This window comes from Sander lucioperca, chromosome 21 (assembly GCF_008315115.2).
Source record: "Sander lucioperca isolate FBNREF2018 chromosome 21, SLUC_FBN_1.2, whole genome shotgun sequence".
NCBI classification, from domain to species: Eukaryota; Metazoa; Chordata; class Actinopteri; order Perciformes; family Percidae; genus Sander; species Sander lucioperca.
The window spans coordinates 23,776,423-23,797,642 of record NC_050193.1 but is presented as its reverse complement, the minus strand read 5'-3'; the positions used below and the strand labels follow the sequence as shown (position 1 = coordinate 23,797,642).

At 42.2% G+C, this 21,220-nt stretch overlaps 1 protein-coding gene across 6 annotated transcripts in view; it reads right to left on the bottom strand.

Moving 5' to 3' along the window:
- The window catches only part of mybpc2a (myosin binding protein Ca), a 63,727-nt gene that overhangs the window by 22,628 nt on the left and 19,879 nt on the right, over window positions 1–21,220 (bottom strand). For 4 of the 6 annotated variants that reach the window (XM_035996743.1, XM_035996745.1, XM_031318632.2 and 1 more), the window contains 9 exons: window positions 17,529–17,543; window positions 16,825–16,908; window positions 16,534–16,682; window positions 14,462–14,579; window positions 14,186–14,234; window positions 8,189–8,245; window positions 7,927–8,102; window positions 7,523–7,655; window positions 3,527–3,651 (listed from right to left, as the gene is read on the bottom strand). In XM_035996743.1, coding sequence (XP_035852636.1) covers window positions 3,527–3,651; window positions 7,523–7,655; window positions 7,927–8,102; window positions 8,189–8,245; window positions 14,186–14,234; window positions 14,462–14,579; window positions 16,534–16,682; window positions 16,825–16,908; window positions 17,529–17,543 — 906 coding nt within the window. The remainder of the gene's footprint in view (window positions 1–3,526; window positions 3,652–7,522; window positions 7,656–7,926; window positions 8,103–8,188; window positions 8,246–14,185; window positions 14,235–14,461; window positions 14,580–16,533; window positions 16,683–16,824; window positions 16,909–17,528; window positions 17,544–21,220) is intronic. The other 2 variants (XM_031318633.2, XM_031318634.2) reach the window with 1 other exon arrangement.

The following is a 21,220-nucleotide window of genomic DNA, read 5'->3' as shown; positions in this document are numbered from 1 at the left end:
GTAAGGCTTTTTTGGTACAGGACATGACAAAACAATAAGAATGGTAATTGTTGGAATTCTAGCTCATGCAAAGTCTTAATTTCAAGGACAATAACGTGGAAATGTACCTTACTCAAATGGGATATAATTCAACATAATTGACTGTCTATCTGTGAGATTTCATCAGGACATTATTAGTATGTTATGTTTGTAGATAATTCAATTTAATTGATGACTCCGAGCATTCTGTAATTAAAAGTGAACAAAATTGTGGCCAGGTTAGCTCAGTTGGTAGAGCAGGCGCACATATATAGAGGTTTACTCCTCAACACAGCAGCCACGGGTTCGACTCGGACCTGTGGCCCTTTGCTGCATGTCATTCCCCCCTCTCCCCCTTTCATTTGTCCTGTGGAAATAAAGGCCTAAAAATTATCTTTAAAAAGTGAACAAAATTATATATTAAAGTGTTAAAGACTTTTGTCTGATGTAAATGGAACATGGAATTCATTAGACATCATCATCAATCAGAACTTCATTAATCAGAATATGAATTTTAATATTTTAATAGAAAAAACATTTTCGTTACAAAACTCTGGTTTGAGTAAAAACAGCTGTAATTCAGGTGTTTTTGTAATCTTCCCTCCTCTGTGAATTGGTGGTGGGTGGCATGTATATTAGTGTTCTCAAACACACTTAAGAGCATGTGCAAGCCCTTTTTTTAGCACAATATACTCCCAAACTCCTTATCAATGCCACCAAACCCTACCGTCTTGTAGGTGGAAGGTACCTCAAGTCTCCTGAGGTGGTGGGAGTCACGTTGTGTAACCACATGGTGTGATGCTCGATGCTCTGCTAGCCTCAGCTATTTGTCATCGTCAGCATCCAGTCCCTCTCTGGACGTCTCAATTCTCTTCAATCTCAGCTGAAGAGCCCAGAAACTCTCTGAACCACAGTCACAGCACCACAGGAACATGTGCAATGTGACTGCGGGCCTCACAATCGTTTGATAAGATGAGCTTGATGTCTTCAGTGTAATTTGTGGTTTCTCTGCGTAAAACCCATAGACTGTTATCCAAGAAGTGGACGAAGCATCAGGGTCTGATGAGTAAAGCCAATGCGGAAGTGCCTTAAACGTGCATTCTATCTAATTTCCAGCAGGGGGCAACTCCACTGGGTCCAAAAAGAAGTCAGATTATATAGAAGTCTATAAGAAAATAGTCTCGCATTGCCAGACCTTCCTCCACAGCGCTGCGGAGGAGGGTCTGGCTAGTCCACACAGCATTCTGGGATGGGAGAAAAACGTGCTCTAGTTTATTGGCATTTCTTTAAACCAATCACAATCGTCATGGGCGGCGCTAAACTCCGCACGGAGCCACTGCAAAATAGCCTCGGGAAGGAACTTGTTTTGGTTGAACGTGTACGTTCAAAAGTTGTTTTAGTCGTGCGAAAGAAAACTCAGATTGGACAGATAGTCTAGCTAGCTGTCTGGATTTACCCTGCAGAGATCTGAGGAGCAGTTAACCATAGTCCTCATAAATCCACCGGAGTTTAAATTGCCAACACAAAGAAATCGGAAGGAAGCGGACTTCGGTGAAAAGACATGCATCCGGCGGAATTTCCTGCGGTACCGGAGCAATCCCGGAAGTAGAACGTCGTGGATATAGACTAATAAGAAAATGACCCTACTTCTCACTTAAAATTATTACATCAATAAACATTTACCTAACAAGTTTGTGGACTCAATCGCTACTTTCAAGTCTTCTTCAATACAGCATGATGGTCATTTTGTAAATGATGGTCCCATTTGTTTTAAAATAGACGATAAAGAAGGGTATGCTTTAGTGCTTGGCTACCCTGTGATTGACAAGTTGCTACCACCTGTACAAGCTTAGCAAAGCATATCCCTGGCACTATGTACATTCAAATAGCCATGAACCTAGTTTTGGGTGTTGTTCGTGTTTTCGTGTAAGAACTGTGACCCTTTCACAGTGTGTTTTCAGTTCATGAACGTTAATTGTAACATTTTAGTCGCCTAAAAATGTCTTGTTAAGCGTTCGGCTGTACTAAAACACACTCTAAAGGGTCGGCTTTTAATTATTTCCGGTGAGTACATTTTTCACTAGTCAAAATTAGCATCCCAATTAATTAATATCACAGTTAACCTGAATTACAGATACACCTTGCTAACCAAGCTTGCATTAGTGTTAGCTGATAATTTAGCTCCACCCTCACGTCCTAATATGGTTCACAAATCAATGGGTGGCGACGTTCCACTTCTTTTATACAGTCTATGGTAGTGGTATGGTAGTCCTTTGTTTTGACTAGTTGTCATATGCTGAACTCCTCACTGACTTCAATAACGTCAAGATAAATCAACGACAAAAGGTACTTATGTAGATGTTTGCAAACAGCAACATAAATTATATTTTTTGTGCAAACAAGCAGTTCTTGTGTCCATAAAAATCTGTGTGCGCACACACACAGTTGAGCTGCACAGGAGCAGTGTCTGTGGGGAAGAGCTTACCCTCTACATGTTATCACTATGCATTTTTTGCTTTTCGTGTGTTATTTCACACCATTCAGCCTCTACTGACTTATATTTTGATGTAGTATGAAGAGTGGGAAAGTCAGCGTAGGAGGGAGGGATGGGTCAAACAAACAGGACTTTCACCCAGGAGAACGCTGTCCGTGTCCTGCGTGAAACCAAAAGTCACCGTTGACGTATTTCAGTTGACTACTCAACTTACATACGGAACTTGTTTACATTAAAAACATACTTATTTTAAACCCAAACCATGATCTTTTACAAAACATAACCAAGTCCTTTTTTAGTTAGTCATTAGTTGGGAATGAGAACGGGGGTGTTAAATGACACTTGAAAAAAGATTAAAATGCATACACATGATGGGCAAAATGCTTAAAAGTTACACTTAAAAGTGGTGTGCTATTTATACGCCTTTCCATGAGGCCATATTGAAGCACCAGAGTTACACTGAAAAAAACTGTATCTATAATATAAGATATGCAATATATTATATAATATAATATAATGTTTGTCTATTAAAACAAGAGAAGGGATAGTAGTACTTTTGATTATTAGTATTATTATTAACAGTACAAGAAACAATTAATACTTGTACTTGATTATTTTGGAAGGTTATAAAATATAAAATTAGGATATACTGAATGCTACCACAAATTATTAATATTTTAATTGAACAGTATGAAAGTGACCTTTAAAAACACACATATCAGTCAACCTCTGATACATATGACACATAAACACAGCACAACAGTGATACATGACAATTAACAAAACATCAGACTTTCAGTCTCCACATACCCATTAAAAATGAGTGAGCAGACAACAGAGAGCAGCATGCTATAAAAGCATGGAAATAAACAGATTATAGATGACAAACACAGACACGAGAAGGGAACAGAGCTGTCAAGCCTCTCAACGCTCAAATGACAGCATTTGCTAAACCGAGCAGAAAAAGCTCTGCTGCTGAAAGAAGGATTCCTCCAAAGACAGTGACTCATGTACCTTTGACAAAAACCTCCGTGAAGCACTTCTCCTCCTCGACCACGCACTCGTACGCTGCGTCATCAGACAGGTTGCACTTGTTGATAGTGAGTGTCCGCTTGTTACCCACGCTCTCAAACACATACCTGGACGCAAGGGGATGATGGGGGAAGATCATACGAAGGCGATAAAGAACAAACAAGGGGAGGAAGACATAGAAAGAGAGAGAGAGAGAATAATGAATAACTGCTTTCAGCAAATCCGTCCACAATCAGATGCAGAGAGGCCTGGAGACAACGAGAGTGACTCACAGTTAATAGACCGAGACAAAGAGTCCACACATTCTTCTACAGACCTTCAGAGCACAAGTATGCTCCCACACACACACACACACACACACACAAATACACGCACCAGAGTTTCTGTACAAATATGGTGACAGACATCAAAGGATTAGTAATGCTGCGGTCTGATCATCATACGCAATGGAAGGTAGTGATGGCAAATATTCCCGTGGTTACATGTGTTCACATCATTGGACAACTCAAGGTGGTGACTGCCATTCACAGTACGTTTCATTTTAATAGCAACAGATGAAGCATGTGAGGCAGTAAAACTAAGTGTTTATGATATAAAATAGTATATTAATCCTTGTGCCTCACTTTCACAAAGTTGATTGGATGTCCATAGAGGACAAAAATGTCTGCGTCATAAAATGACATATTATATACAGGGCTTGACATTAGCACCCGCCAACCTGCCACATGCGGGTAGATTTCGGCAGTGGCGGGTAACATGGTCAATCTCACTAGCCACTTTGGCGGGTGGCATGCCTTTATATTGTAACACTGGTGGCTGGAGTACTGTGCCACTGTGCCGCCGCCCTACACAGGAACACAGCTGTCACCCAGTGTGCAACGGCAGCCCACGGCCGGAGTACGGTGGCCCGTATGGCACACCAGACCAGCAAGCTGCTGCGATTCCTTAAATTATCCCCAGCAACAGTTGCATCTGTACAGGTCATAGACTGTATAATGTATAGGTTTGTAGAAGAAGTACAGAGAAAGCGTGCAGCAGACTATTTAGCAGGACATTTGGTCTGTGCGCTCTGCTTCCCATCACCGAGGGCGCATGCTGGTTGCTAAGTGACACGTGAGCGATCCAAATCACTTTCAACAACTTTCAATTAATCTTCTACACCCATGCACCACCTAGCCTATGCATAAGAAGCTACTCTTTTATGTCTGTGTTTTATTCGGTTGCATGTTTTCATTCAAAAAGGATCTTTACACACATTATCAGAGCTGAATATTTGATGACTGCAGTGTTATATTTTATGTAGTCTTGATTTAGGTGTTTACAGTGCTCATTTAAATTTAAAAGGGATGTAAATCTGGTTCTTCAAGTTAATTGTAGCAAACCATAGTGAACTTTATTCAAATAAAACGTAATTTTCCTCAAAATAGCGGCTATTAAAGATGCTGAGAGGCTAGTAGCTTTTGGAAAACCACTAGCCACAGTGGCTGGTGAGCAAAAAAGTTAATGTCAAGCCCTTATTATATATTACATGCCACTTCCACTGAGTTTAATTTTTTTAACATCAGTCCTGATAATAAACCAAATATTTATTAATTTTCAGAATTGTAATTGAAAAACTAAATAAACATGTATTAGCTAGAGCTAGAGGGATTTTTTTTGTCACAGTGTGGGACATGTCAATAATTAGCAACAACATAGATTTTGAACACTGCAGTGCTCCATAATACAGTAGGGTAGGACCTGATAAGCCGAGGGCTTCTACCTATCCCTTTTCGAACGGGTCATGTATTATGTTGAAATTTAGTTTTTTGTAATACATTTTCTTTTTTTGTTATTCTTTTATACATTTTCTATGTATATATTTTCTCTTTCTTTTAATCATTCGGAAATAAAGATTTCATTCAGTCATTCATTCAGTACTCCACCAATTCAGCATTGCACTCCTATAATATCATTTTCATCTATCAATCCTAATCAGAACATTGAGTGGTAAAATAGCAGAGCTCAACTGGGCACATAACGCTTTTCAGATAAATTATATACAACATAATTCTCTGTACCATATTCATATTGAATCACACTAAATGTGTGCAGTTTTGATTTAGTTTCAGCGGTATATCTTAACCACAGCAGTGGTTTGTTTGAAATGAAACAAAGAAAAGATTGACTGGAAAAGCCTTAATCCCGCTGGCTCTAACTCTGTAACCCAAAGCATTCGATTGGTTTAGTTCTCGATGGTCACAGTGCAGAGCCTGGAAAAAGTCCCCTTTCCCATAGTAACTGTCTTCATCAAAACAGGATAGGACTGCCTTACTTTCAATAAACAGCATTAAGCTACTCAAAATGGCAGATGGTGAAGCCATTGAAAAAACACCACTCGCAACAGCTGTACCCTCTTCAATAAAACACCAAAAGAAGCCTTTGAAGGAGGGGAAAGAGCAAAGAGGGGAGCAAGAGACACTGAGGAGAGCTCAGCAGGCTAAAGAGGCTCAAAACTAACATTTATATTTACTGTCTGTTAGTCAGAAAGTCAGAGCTCCTAAAGATTTCTTTTTTATTTCTCTATATAGATTATTGTCGCGACTGATCTCAGTGGGCTTTCAGTCCATATGCAATGCCAGGTGTAATAATAATCATCAAGTCTAGCTAGTTAAAAAGCTACTAATTATGTTAGTTAGTTCAACTATTTACAAGTTACTCTTATTGCTAGTCGCTATGGACAGCTGCTAGGTAACATTACCTAGCGACTACCTAACATAACAACCCAACACTCCAGTGAACATGAAAATACAGTTTAACATGAAGCATACATGTGACTGAAACAACTTTTAACCTCTCTAAAGTGCATTTTTTCCACAAGACGTAACAAATGTTACTACCTCTGAAGTGTGTTATCGTGATAATATTTTGTATTAACAATGGAAGAAATAGGTTTCAATCACTACAAAGCGTTTTAGTGTCTTCTAGTTCAAGGGTTGTAGTTTTGTTTTGTTCCACAACTTTACTGTTTAATTCTAATCTCACCACTTTCATAAACCTCATTTCCAGCAGTGGCAGGCAGCTGGTTTTGGCACCGAAAAAAACATAATCTTGTTACCCAGCACCAAGTGGCACACAGACAAAGTTAACTACTAGCTGGTTAACATAATGAAGCATTGTAGCAAAAGCCAGATATGTCCTATCTTTCCAAAACAGATCTAAAAGGAGAGTAAATATTGGACATGATGACCAGAAACGCGACTCCTAATAATTGCTAATATTGCTTCAGGTGGTCTGGATGTGTAAAATCGCAATTGTAACGCATTAGCCATAACAACTTGAAGTTGTCAATGTTTACAGCTTGTTGCAATTATTTATTTTATTTTGAAATGTTTTCCTTTCTCTTTTTAATTTGCTTTATATGTGTGATTGTATAATATTAAATATATTTTTATAATTTTTTCCTATAAATGGAAATAAGCATTGACACAACAATATACTGTGCATAATCTTCTTTGGCTCAATAAAAATATTTGAAATACAGCCTGTTGCGATGCCCCCAAGAGGCCAAAACACCATGTTACCTGATTGATGGGAGTCTCAGCCCATCACCCTCAGTTATGGAGGCGTCTGTGTGTGCTCTGTGTCTAAATGATTGTTTTTTTTCTGGCTAAAGCCACTAGCAAGATGGCAGTGAGTGGTAAACCTCCATCAATGCATCAGCAATGAACATGAAAACCTACAGGTAACGTCATAGACACATGTCCATGATTTTGAGTTTATAGTTTAAAGTATAGCTAGCACTCAAGGGCCCTCAAAAAATATTACAGTTTAACGGTTCACAACTTTTTACCACAATTCTCCTCACTTTGTAGTCAGACCTCAAAATTAAGTGTCCTACTGTAGTATATTCTTTAACATAACCCGGGTTTAGTGCAATGCCACAATCACACAGACACATACCGTTCAGTGCGCCACCTAAAATGGTAATTTGCTCACTTGGCTGATGGTTTGATTTCCTGTCCGTTTTTGAGCCACTTGAGTGGAGCGTTGGGGTCAGCTAGTTCCACTGACAGCTGAATCTTCTTGCCCTTGTCCACTGAGTAGGCTGAATCCAGCTTCCTCAGGAAAGCTGACAAGAAAGTATCCAGTTAGTATAGTTCAACCACTGCTTTAACAGCCAGATAATAAAGTTAAAGTGCCAACCAGCAGCAAGTTTATGCTAACACACATTCCACCTGTTGTCCCTGCAATATAAACCCCCCCCAAGGCCTTTAAACGTCGCTGGTATTTACAGCCTCCTGCATTTAAGAGCTCTTGTTTCCTGCCAGCCGCCTCATCCCTACTGCACTAGTCTTCTTTTGCCTCGTAACACTGCTCCTGTCTCTTCCCTTGCTCCTCACCATCAGTTATCTTGGGCTCCACCTTCTTCCTCATATTCTTCAGCCTCTTCAGCATGCCCCTCAGGTCTGTGATGCCATACTCAAAGGCAATCTTCTCATAGTCACATGGCTTAGCCGCCTTCAAGATTTCCCACACATCTACTTCTTCTACAACAACCTCCTTGTGTTTCTTCTCCCTTTTTGGAAGAGAACCAAATTTAAGAGACCCAAATTTAAGTTATGATGTATGCCTATGACTGTTGTACCTTGTAGATGCTGTTACCTTTTCTTAAGCAGGGCACTGAAGTCTAGATCACCAGCATCCTCACCTGCATCTCCACTGGAATTAAAAGGAAAGAGATTAACCTGAGCTATTTACAACACCAGTGAATTGGTTAGTGAAAAAAGAGCATTAGGAGATATACATTTATAATAATACATCCCCCTTTTTATTCCACATTACACAGACCTATAAATACACACAAAAGACTATTATAAACCCAAGAAAGACAACACAAGCAAATACAACAGCAGAGTTCTAATGAATTAGTGGCTGTAGTTAAAGCTTACCCTTTTTTCATCCTGTGTTCAGATAGATGCAATAATAGGATGAGTGAGAACATAGAGCAGAGCGTTTGATGAGGACTACAAGCTACCATCATGCCCTAAATTCAAGTGACAGACAGAAATCACAACAGACACGCACATATAAGCAGCAGACATGACAGAAATGAGCAATAAGCAAAATACATACTGGTCAAACACAAACATTGCATACTGTAAATCACGGGAAGCACAAGTGCATTAATGAGCTGATTGCACAAGTTCTGAAGCATGGCTAAAATGTTGTTCTATTTCGTATAGGCTTCGCCTTCTAAGCTACGCTATTGGGTTTATCCCTTCGCGCATGCGCAGTCGTGAAGATTTCTTTCCCGCCCTTGCGTCCAGCACGGGCTTTCATACACTTTTCCCCCGGTCCCTCTGATCCCTCGTCTCCTGGAACGCATCCAGGAAGAGAATCCGTCAGTCATTTTAGTGGCACTGGAGCGCACAAGCGCATCCTGGTTCCCGACTCTGGTTCAGATGCTGGCGGGCCCTCCCTGGCAACTACCGTGGCGCGAGGACGCTCTGTCACAGCTGAACAGCGCGATATTTCACCCCCGGGTGATAACCCAGCGGCTGTGGGGTTGGCTGCTGAGCAGGAACGCTTGCAGAGATTAGGCTTGCCCCCTGCCGTGGTGCGCACTATCCAGAACGCCAGAGCCCCCTCTACTACAGCGTGTTACGCAGGGCGTTGGTCTGCTTTCCAGAGCTGGTGCACGGAGAAGGGTGCGGACCCCATATCGTGTCCCCTGCCTCTCGTGTTAACTTATCTCCAAACATTGGTGGATAATGATTTAGCTCCGTCTACAGTCAAAGCCTACACGGCAGCTATCTCGTCCTGCCACGAAGGCTATGGAGAGAGTACGGTTTTTGCGCACCCCCTGGTGAAGCGTTTTCTGAAAGGGGTCAGGCGTCAGAAACCCGCCGTGTGCTCTCTCTCACCTAAATGGGATCTAACCCTGGTGCTTCGAGCTTTGGGGAAGCCTCCTTTCCAGCCTCTGGCACAAGCCTCTCTCAGATTGCTATCACTAAAAACGGCGCTTCTCCTTGCCCTGACGTCAGCCAAGAGAGTGAGCGACTTATGTGCGCTGTCAGTTTCACCGTCCTGTCTCTCATTAGAGGGGACGGGAGCGCAGCCACCTTACAGCCTAACCCCTCATTCACACCGAAAGTTCTGACAAATTCCTTTGGGTCGAGAGTGTTTTCCCTCGAAGGGTTTTTCCCCCCGCCTCATAACAGCGATGCCTAGGAAGCTTTTCACCGTTTGTGTCCGGTGCGTGCGCTATCACAGTACATTTGTGTGTACATTATAGGGAACACTCCCAAGGAGAGGCCCTTTCAAAACAGCGTCTGTCTCACTGGCTGTGCGAGGCTATCATCCAGGCTTATAACGCCAGCCACCTCCTACGTTGGGTGGCTGGGAGGAACACGGGCACCCCATATTTGTCAATCATGTACTTTTCTCACTAATCATGCACGCCTACACTCATGGCTTGGGCCTTGCAGCCAGCTAGGCCAAGTTATTACCATGGCAGGCTCTCTTATCAGAATAACGGTTTATCTGATACAATCTCCTGTCAGTGCATTAGTGAAAGAAGTTAAGTCTATGTTCTGCTTGTGGGCTCTGTGTCGCAGGTGGCATTGACTACATCAGCTTCGCCCTAACCCAATAGCATAGCTTAGATTGCGAAGCCTATACGAAATAGAACGATAGTTACGTATTGTAACTCCAGATTCTATGAGTATAGGCGCAGCCCTCTAAGATTCGGGCCACCTGCTCCTGTAACATTAGCTGAAGAAAAGCTGATGTTGGGAGATGAGAGAGAGAGCTGAGACATCAGTAAATGGACGTACACACTCGAGGCATTTTCATGCAAAATTGTATGTTGAGAACGTCACAGAGGGGGAAACTACGACTGTGTTCCACTGCATAAACCCTTTATTACCTCCCTCACATGCACATTTCCAAGTGATGAGAAGCAATCACGTGGTCTCGAATCATCAGTCACCTTCTTGTGCTCAACAAGGTGACAAAACTGTGTGTGGCAGTGTGTCTACAGACTTGAGTGCTTGTTGTTTTCCACTTGGAACAGTTTTCCTGGCATTGTTGAGGCTCATTGAACCCCTCAGAGACAAAGGTAAATGCCAATAAATTCAAAGCCATTCCAAGCAATCGTGTTCATCCTATGGATGAACAGTTCATCCAAGGATAACATCCATCCAAGTTGTCCTTGCCATGCTGTAAGCCAGTGAAGTCTCCCAGGGTGATAATGCCCTCATTTTTGTGGCGCACGTGATCACCAAATGATCGGGTGAGCATGAAAACAATGTTAGCAGTGTACTGCAGTTGCAACAATTGCTACAATTCAACCTACTTGAGCACTTTTGAGAGATAGCACCATCAAATGATGGAAGAAGGGCGCTCCAGGAAGCTTTTACACTAAGTTTGTTTTAACACATCTTTTCATCATCTACACTAAAGTTCACCGATGCAAAAAAAATGATTTTCCAAATCTGTTGTGGTGAAGTCAGTTGGACTAGAATTCACATGAAAATGGGACTCAGGGGAGCGCTCTCTTTCATGTGCATTGAGAGCAAAGCACAAAACGCTCATCTCTCTCACATTAGCCAATGTCATCAGAAACACTTCATAAAGCTGCTGCAGCAGGAACGTGATGCTCAAATACTGAAATGCAAACAGTGTTTTTTCAGTGACACGCACAACTGATGCTGATGTAGAGTGATGGACAAACATACCATGTTTCAGAAGAATTGCTGTTATTGAACCTTAAAGTGTACATAACAAAGTAATTGGCCAAAGTGAGAAAATGTCATTATGAGGCTGAAATGCTTTGACTGTTTCAAACTAAAGCCACCTTATTTATTTGAATGAGTCCAGTACAGCGTAACAGTAAGGGTCAATGCAGGGTCGTCCAGAAAAAAAGTTGAAACGGTCTCAACGTTTGGCACAACCCAACATCACGTACATGGAAGCGCACATTCCTGGTGCATTACATTGTAAAGTGAATGCTGTAATTTTGCGACCATAGTGTTGCGACCAAAAATAAAATCTTTGCCGCCAGTAATAATTTTCTAGGGTCTCTTGAGTATTATAAACCATTGTGCAGTGTCTGATAAGCTTTCAAACCCATGGATCTGTTACTCAAACTGGACTTCCTTGATCATTTTTAATGTCTTACCCACCAAAGCAGTCCGTCACATAACCCCCCTTTTATTTACTCTCATTCTAAAATCAAAAAACACATACTTGGTGCCCACCTCTACCCTGCTGAACCACTTTGACTTCCATACTTGTGGCTGGAACATATATCCACATTCTTTTTTTCTTGTGTTGTGTTGCAGCAATGAATCTAGCCAATCATGGCCCACCCTGAACAAACCAAGCGGCAACCTCCAGGGTTAAAAAAAAATGAGGCGCCAAAAACTGCACTTTCTTGAATGGCCACTTGAGGCTGTCTCCAAAAGGGAGTCAATCCCCATAGACCCCCCATATTAAAATGTCCAACTTTACAGCCAGTAGCGGAGTGGCAATCGGGAGAGTCAGGACTTTTCCCGGTGGGCCGGTAGTGTTTTTGAGGCCGCGAGGGCCGGTCTGATAATAGTTATACATTGCAAGTTCTTAGCAACACCATCCAGCAGCCTGGTATGCGGCCGCTGCCCACTGGTCAAACTGTGTAGCCTCTGCTCAACCCGTACGGCGGGCTGCAGCAGACTCTTATTTCATTACAAACACAGGCTAATCAATAAGCACTAACAAAGTGCAGGTCACAACCATGTCTAGGATCTTCAGAAATATAGGGGGATCAGTGAGCGGCCCCTCCCCAAATGGCATAGCCCTGGTCGGCCTATGACGTAGTCATCGTCTATCGGTAACGTTAACAGACGGTGTGTGAGTCTAATGATGGAAAGCCAAAACAGAAAAGGGAAAGGTGGAGCTGAGAAGGTCAGACTCAAAAGGAAAAAAATTATGGAGGAGGCAGCGAAATGCTCCAAAATAACAGACATGTTCCAGGCATCAATAAGTAAAGATACTACAGGTGAAATAAGCTAACTTTGCTAAGCACCTAATGCCACAGCTAGGCACAGATGGGAAATAGCACCAGCTACCAGCCAGCCAAAAGCTTGTGAAATTTGAAAGTAGCTCGTGGTAAATATGAGACAAATTAATGGTTTACTATTGAGTGGCAGTCAATTCCAATGCGCTACTTGCGTTGGGCTAGTGTGGATCGTGTTGCTGTGCTGTGTGTTGTTCATTCATTCACTGGACCATCCGCCCCTGTTTACAGCAGAAATAAGCATGTTTACAGCCTGGTACAAAAAAAAAAGGTTTTGGTCTCTATAGCTACTTTTTTCCTTCATGACAACTATACGGGGGGTGAATTTCTTTTATAACTCACCCGTTTCAATTATATTGATGTTCTGCATAATTAAGAACGTGCTGCTCTGAGTGGCAGGTGGCTGCCATCAGAGGAGGCGAGCTAGACTGTAGGCTTCATTCAGCCTGCTGTGCCAGCGTACAGTATGTATTCCACGGAATATTTTCTGTTTCCCTTTGTAGCCTTTTCAGCTGACCAACCAGTCAGCCAAGCGACAACATGAAGAAGAGGAAATAGCCTGAACTGCCCGGGGCATACGTATGATTGAAACTTTGGGCTATTTCAGACATCAAACACATAAGACACAGAGTCAAAAAAAGAAATAAAAACAACTCCACAGATATAAGCAGTGAACAGAAGTGAATATCCTAAAGAATGGAATCAGACAGTAATACATGTTAAGAGAAACACACAGAAGATCTTATAGGAGACAGTACTCTCCATGCTTACCTTTTAGAGGTTGAGCTGCATGACCTCCACACAACAAGGTGTTTCATTCATTATCTCCTCAGCAACATATTTGAGTTTTAACCAAATTTTCACTTTCCGTTCATTACACCAACCTCTCCCCTTGCCCTCTCTCTCCTTCATATGAGCATTCTGCAAATAATCACACTGACATCCTGTCTAAACCACAATATGATTCTGTCTTTTAGCCTGCTGTGTTTCTCATCTTACCTGCGCCTTTCTGCTCGCGCTCTAACGACGGAGGGAAATTATATTTTTAAAAACAGATTACAAACATGGAGACTTGAGATGTCAGTGCGAAAGTGTTGGCTGATTTACGATCACTCAGGATGCATACAGTATACAGGCTGAGAACAGCTGAAATAAAAAATAAAAACTCTTTAAAAAAGCTACACAGTAACAGAATACACACTCCGATACACTTCACACATGCAGATGCAGAGACGGAAATAGACAGTGAGGGAAAGAGATACATACATATATATATATATATATATATATATATATAAAGTCTCTTCAGAGACTGCCACCGAGACATATGAGGAAGTACATAAGATGCTAAACCATGAGGGACTCCAGGTGAAGCAAGCAACACCAAGGCGGCATACGCATTGAGACGTGACAGAAAGAGAGAGAAGGCAGACAGCCTGACTTGTACAAAGTTGGCTACAACTGAGGGAAAGACAGACACACAGGCAGAGACACTCCTTGAGACTGACAGATGCCCAGAGGCAGCGATCTACAGAGGAGCATATGGGAGACAGTGTGACGGGTGACATGTTGAGTAGACCCTTGCCGACACTGACACTCACGATCGCTTAAATGACTCCAAGATGTTGTCCTGCTGCTCCTCTTGTACAGCTGAAAGTAGACAGTAGGAGAAAGACTGGTGAGAGCCCGGCTAGGTTAATTCATTACACAGCAGGCTTTGAGCAGCAAAGGAATAATGGACTGATGACCTCGCTAGGCCACTAAATGATAGGACCTAATGCGTATCGCACTCACTGAGTTATTGGCTGACAAAGCCGGTTATATAGATACGCAGAATGGAAGATGACAATAATAAGATTGTCTGTCTCCAGACCTACCCTGCACGGAGACTTCGAATGTGCAGCTGTCGCACTTGTCTTTGGAGGTGACCTCGCAGCGGTAGCCACCTGCGTCTCCATCCACTACTTTGATGATGCTCATCTCGTAAGTGTAGATCTGACAGAAAGAGAGAGAGAGAGAGAGAGAGAGAGAGAGAGAGAGAGGAGGATGATGTGCTAGAAACATATGCAGTTAAATGAACGCCCGTGCACACACACGTGCATGCACAGATATGCAGGACGTGCTCACAAGCTCAGAGTACGCATAACACAGTTTGACCAATATCGGTTTGCTGATAAAGCCATCGAGCCTATATTGGTTTTTATTAGCTGGTTGGTCGGGGCCGTTTGTTTGATTACACACTCATCATTCCCTCCAGTTTGTTAATGTACAAAGTATTTGTGTCACAGAAGTGGGAAATCCATTGAATGAGGAAGTTGTGATATAAAATAAGTGATAGTATGCAAACCTACAGTCCTGCAGTCTCAGATTCATTTAAAAGTTGAGAGGCAGCATGAGACACGTTCTCTCTCTCTCTTTCACACACACACACACACACACACACACACACACACACGCACACACGCACACACACACACACACACACACACACAAACTAAACTAAACTAAACTAAACTAAATAGTTGGAATATCTTAGAATATATTTTGGTTTAGATAGATAGAGTATAGATAGATAGATAGATAGATAGATTCAACTTTATTGTCATTGTGCAGAGTACAAGACAACGAAATGCAGTTTGCGTCCAACCAGAAGTGCAATGTGATATACAAAGTATAGACAGGTGGTTTAGTTCGAGATGTCAATGTTGAAGCTGCAGCTATGACATATAAAACAAGATGGTAAGAGGTGGCAAGATGGTGGAGGAAACAATTTATAAAACCTGATTATTCAGAAAATGTTTTTAAATGCACAAGTATAAAAACATATCTTTTCAACAATGTCTCTATGAGGCTGTACCTAGGCACAGGGGTGCTTAATGTTAGCATCAGCATGCTATACTGTACTCACAGTGATAATGCTAATGTGCTATGTTTAGCAGGTAATATTTACCAGGTTCATTATCTTATTTAGCCGGTTAGCATGCTACCATTGCTAATTAGCAACACTGTGGCTGCTCGATCCGTACCGGAAAGCCGATTTGTTTTAGGCATGTGTGAAGATGGTTGAGTTTAGGCTTTTACCTAGAATGGTTAGGGTCAGGATAGGTTTAAAACGGATTGGGTAGTGACTAGACTGTATCCTTTATGTCCCACTTCTGGGATTGCTTCGTTGCCGAGGGAAAGTCCGCCGGATTTCACTCATTCAGGCCGGATATCTGTTGCCTTGGGCTTCCTTTGTGTTGGCATTTTCAACTCCGGTCGATTTATGAGGACTATGGTTAACCTTTTCTCATATCTCTGCAGGGTAAATCCAGACAGCTAGCTAGACTATCTGTCCAATCTGAGTTTTCTGTTGCACGACTAAAACAACTTTTAAACGTACACATACTTCCCGGTGCTTAGCACCGCCCAAGACGATTGTGATTGGTTTAAAGAAATGCCAATAAACCAGAGCACGTTTTCCTCCCATCCCCGAATGCTATGTGGAGTAGCCAGACCCTCCTCCAGCGCGCTTTGGAGGAGGCAAAGACTAGGTAGTGACAAACACAAACTACAGCTAAGGCTGATGATAATGTCATTAGTATGCAGGTATTTGCTCATGAACTAAAGTATTTGGCAAGTTAAAATGTTGACCTCAAGATGGCACTAGATGAAAAGTTAGAGGATCACCAAAGTCAGTCAGCTTTGCAAAACTTCATGACATTCCATCCAATAGCTGTTGAGATATTTCAGTCTGGACTAAAGTAGTCGACCAACCAACCAACCAACCAACAATGTATGTGAGACCTTGTACAGACGGTGGCAACACATCTCCTTGGTAAAGGACAGTAAAGAATCTACTTATCAATCTATTGCTCTGCTTAGAGCCACAGTGTTAGCACGGCTACTAACCTATGTAATGATGAATGTACAAAGGTTATATGAACACATACAGTATGAACACACACACCTTGGTGTTCCTGTCATAGACCTCTTTGAACTGCAGGTGCTTTCCAGCTTTGCTGCCCAGGTCCAGCCACTTCCCCTTCAGCCATTTCATGTTCGGCTTCCTCAGCAGACTTGAGGAGTCAACTTTAGCCACAAACGTGATGTCCTTGCCTGCCACGAACAACAATTAGACACAGTAATTAATTCAAATAGATTAGCTGTCTGTATTCCAGAGGGAATTTGGCACTAAGTGGGCAACTCCTTTCATTTGGGATATAATTCAGGGTTTTTATGGCGGATCGTCTTGCCAGACCTTTTGTTGCTGTGACACTCTCCGGCTTCAGCACGAACATGCCGCTTAGCTCGGACATCTGAGGATCCTCCCCTGCTACATGTTCTGTGATGGGTGGTGAATAGATGAATCACAGAAGACAGATTAAAGCTGGAAATCATGATCTGGGCACGACTCACATAAAGACACAACAAACGGATGACAACAGGAGACAAGTCGACCAAGCAAACCACCTAATCAGCAGTCTTTTTAATCATCATCAATTTGTTGATGAGATGTCTTAAACCAATAAATTCCACCCGCTGAGCTCAGAAGCTATTACTTTTATACGGTTATCTGGCACTAAAACTGAGTAACAGTCTTTCCATGAGGCAAAAATATTCAGCAAGTAATGCCATTGCTGTTACACTGCATAAATCATTTGGGACCCTCTGATAAATGACAGGCTACCAAGGAGTCCCCTGGAACAGAATGGCCCCAGGGAATAAAGAAACTCCTCAGATCACCTCTGAAGACATCACATTAGGGTTGACTCTGCAATCTGCTGCCACCCTGACTGAACATAAGCTGAGGCTGTACACTCTTATCTTGGTGATAAAAAAAAAAAGTTGCTCTTTTATCCGTTCACTTGTTTCTTTTGCAGGTAAATTGATGAAACCTCTGTAAGGTGTTTGCTTGTCAGTTGATTTGCTTTACAGATACGCTAATGTGTTCATTTCTCTTACCATCAGGAGGCAACTCTGCATCAGATGGGGGAAAAAGAAAGAGAGAGCGGGGAACACGTCAGTCTGTACAGTATCTGCGCTGTTTAACACAAGCGTTAATAGGCCCAATGATAATCTTGACTTCAGGTGAGGAACACTCACACGTTAAATCGATGTGCTTTCACATTCCAAAAAAACACATCTTTCTTTCTCTGAGTCTAATTAACAAATCCTGTTTTTTTCTTTTACAAAAAAACACACAACTGTTAATGAGTTATGTCTTCAGCAATCAAGTTCAAAAATCACTTTGACTGTGCTAAAGTCAGGAGGGTTGTTAACTGTGCGTAATATGCATAAACTCTTGTTTCTTTCACATCCTGAGTCGAGGCCTTGATCACACAGTGATCTGAACACAAGTGGACAGCCAAGACCACCCAACACTTCGTCCAACTCGTCGTAAAATGGGTAAGTTATAGAGTGTTGGCACACTGCCACCAAAACAACCACCACATCCTGCATTGACGAGGTATTTTCCTGTTACATCCTTGACAGGGATCAGGACATATTAGCATTAACCCTACACAAGATAAGTGGTCAAATGCATCCTAGACCACCTCAGCAAGTGGTTTGAGTGATCGGATCACAATATGGCCTGTTGGTCATTAGGGCCCGAGCGCCAACAGCATCGAAGGCCCTATTGAAACTGAAGGAATTATTATTTTCCCGGAAAATGAATCGCCTTTTTGAAGGGCTTAACATACTACGTACAAAAAAGCTCATTGGAGCCATACCCTAAACCCAACAGGAAGTCCGCCATTTTGAATTGAAAGTTCGAAATTAGTGCGATTTTGGCCATTTCCACATGTCGTACTTTAACAAACTCCTCCTAGAGATTTCATCCGATCAACTTCAAATTTGGTCTGTGCCATCTTAAGACCTTAAAGATGAAAAGTTATTAAAAGAAAAACTTTTCGTCATAGGGCGTGGCCATGGCAGGGCGGCCATTTTGTGCGTTTCACCATCAAAACAGGAAGTGGGTGTTACTTGAGTGTACATTTTCCAATTGGCTCAAAACTTTTCAGGATTCATAAGTGTCCAGCCCTGACGACATCTACAGGCCGATATTGGCTCAAAGTCATAGCATCACCTAGTGGCAACGGGAAATAGACCTAAAAGTCAAGGTGCTATACTTTAACAAACTCCTCCTAGAGATTTCATCTGATGGACTTCAAATGTGAAGAAGAAGTTGTTGTATCTTTGGTGTACATTGTCATATCTGCCCGAAATTTCTCACATTTGACAAGGGTCCAGGCCTGAGGACACCTACAGGCCAAAACTTGACTTTTGGTCATAGCGGCCCGCCCCCCTATGCTTAAGGCACGCCCCTTTCATAACTGGTGACCCGTTTAAGGTAGAGTGTTATGTGAGGTATCAATGAACTCAGCAGAGACTTCCTTTGATATTGGTAAAGGTTTGCCCTGACCCCTATGCTTTGGCCATGCCCCCTTTCACAGCTAATGAAATGTATGACGTAGAGTCTTATGTCAGGTATTATTGAACTCAGCAGGGAGTCCCCATTTCATTGGTGACGATTTACAGTGTCTGAGTGACGACGCAAATACACGGTCGCAAGGAGCGGTGTCCCGCCAGTAACCCCGACGCGCGCAGAGGAGCGAGGGCCCATCCAACGCTGCTTGCAGCTTTAATTTACACTTGTATTTAGCACTGTCCACTTGTGATCCAATCACCCTAGACGCATTTTAAAACCAAGTGTAAACAGGGTCAGACATACTGTAAAGGCTATTTATGCTCAACGATAGATACAGGAGACTTCTGTCCATACTCGGCGCTCATTTTGTCCGTATTTGTGCATGTTTTCTGAAAGCTTACAGATACGGACAAAACGGAGCACTACCACTGGAAATTGTGGGGGCATTGTTGGCAATGTAGCCAATAGTTCAAGCGAGACATAACCATAGGTAACAACGATATTTTAAAAACCTTTTGAGGAAAGGCTGGGCGAGTTGGTCAAAAATTTTAAACATTTATACTTACTTCACCTGGGCACATGGACAAAAAGTTACTACAGAACAGCTGGGAGGAGATTGGACAAGACTTAAATGTGAGCTTGACAGTAACAAAGGAAAAGTGGAGGTCCGTGCGAGACCAATTTGCTCGAGCCTCCTCTAGTGGATGTAATGTATTGCTTAACATCCATGCCAACATAAAAGACGTATGGAAGTATGTGGGCAGTGACGGTTACATCATTTGAAATAGATGTTATGTGTTTTTGTAAGGGAGCATAAATGAGCCTTAAGTGTTAGAGGAAAAGAGGGTTTATGGACAAGCAGCAGATAAAGATAACATCGGACCACCAATCACGTAGCGTGAGTAGGGCCTTGGGTGGACATCTATTGGACGAGAGCAGTTGCTGAGAGAATGGAGCCAGGGTCACGTGTCAAATAAGGTCATGCGCCTCCATAAATTCAGAGAGCCACACCGTCGGCGCCTCTTCCTCTTCCTCTTCCTCTTTCTCTCTCTCTCTCTCTCTCTCTCTGCTTTTATGGGCTCAGTTAATTTGATCTTTTAATCAAAAGTGCCCCCGAGGACAGATCCCAGTTCAGATGTTCAGGATGATTTAAAAGGTTTCAGTTAGAATGCTAAATGGGTAAAGCCAATCCTGGAATGGCACCCAGGGGACACTTTTGAATGTTTACGCTCTTACAGTTTTACATTGGACAGTTGCTGTGTTTGGGATAAGGGTTGCATGGTGAAATTATCTCCAGACACTGTCCTCAGTTCTGAGAAGGGAAGTTTTTAAATTTTGAATAATTTGGACAGCAAACTTTAACCCACATTAAAGAGCTCATATTATGCTTTTTGGCTTTTTCCCTTTCCTTTATTGTATTGTATATCTGTTTTGTGCATGTAATAGGTTTACAAAGTGAAAAAGCCCAAAGGGAGTTACCATCTCCCACAGAAAACACTGTTCACTAAGTGCTCGAAAAAACTCTATTGCAGTCCAGCCTTTACTTCTGTAACAAATGCGCGTCATTTTGCATCACCTTGTAACACACATTATAATGCTTGTCTAGCTGCTAGTGTGGCACGCCCTCAAACTAAGCTAGTTAGAGCGGAGGCCCGAAGAGTTCAGACAGCTGTATCGCTAGGTCGAGGAGACAGTGCAGAATTAAAACGTTAATGTATGAAAGACTAATGTGTTAACATTTAAATAACCTTAGCACTCTGAAACGTCTTGCTCCAGTCTAGGTTGTGAAGCTAGTTTGGTTTGTTCTGCCTGTGTTTCAGGATCAGACTCGGGTTCAAACATAAACAACTGAGCCAAAGACATGGTTACCGGCTGAAGCGGGTTTGTTTTGGATCACACTAGCTTGCTTGTCAGGGCCCGCCCTACTCTGCTTCTAACTGGCTAGTAGTCCTTACCTAGGTACTGCACATGTGCGACTCCCAACAAAGATGGGATAGAAGTGAGATGCCTCACTCGGTAGCTCAACACACAGGGTGAAAAGAGGAGCCACAGCAATGTGCAGTACAACAAATATATGGTGTTTTTTGAAAATTAAACCGTGTAAACCTATTCTGGTACAATCTCTAAATACAATTATGAACCTGAAAATGAGCATAATATGAGCACTTTAAAGTATTCAGTAAAACTTCATTTTACAGGCCCAGAATTTCCTCATAACTTCCTT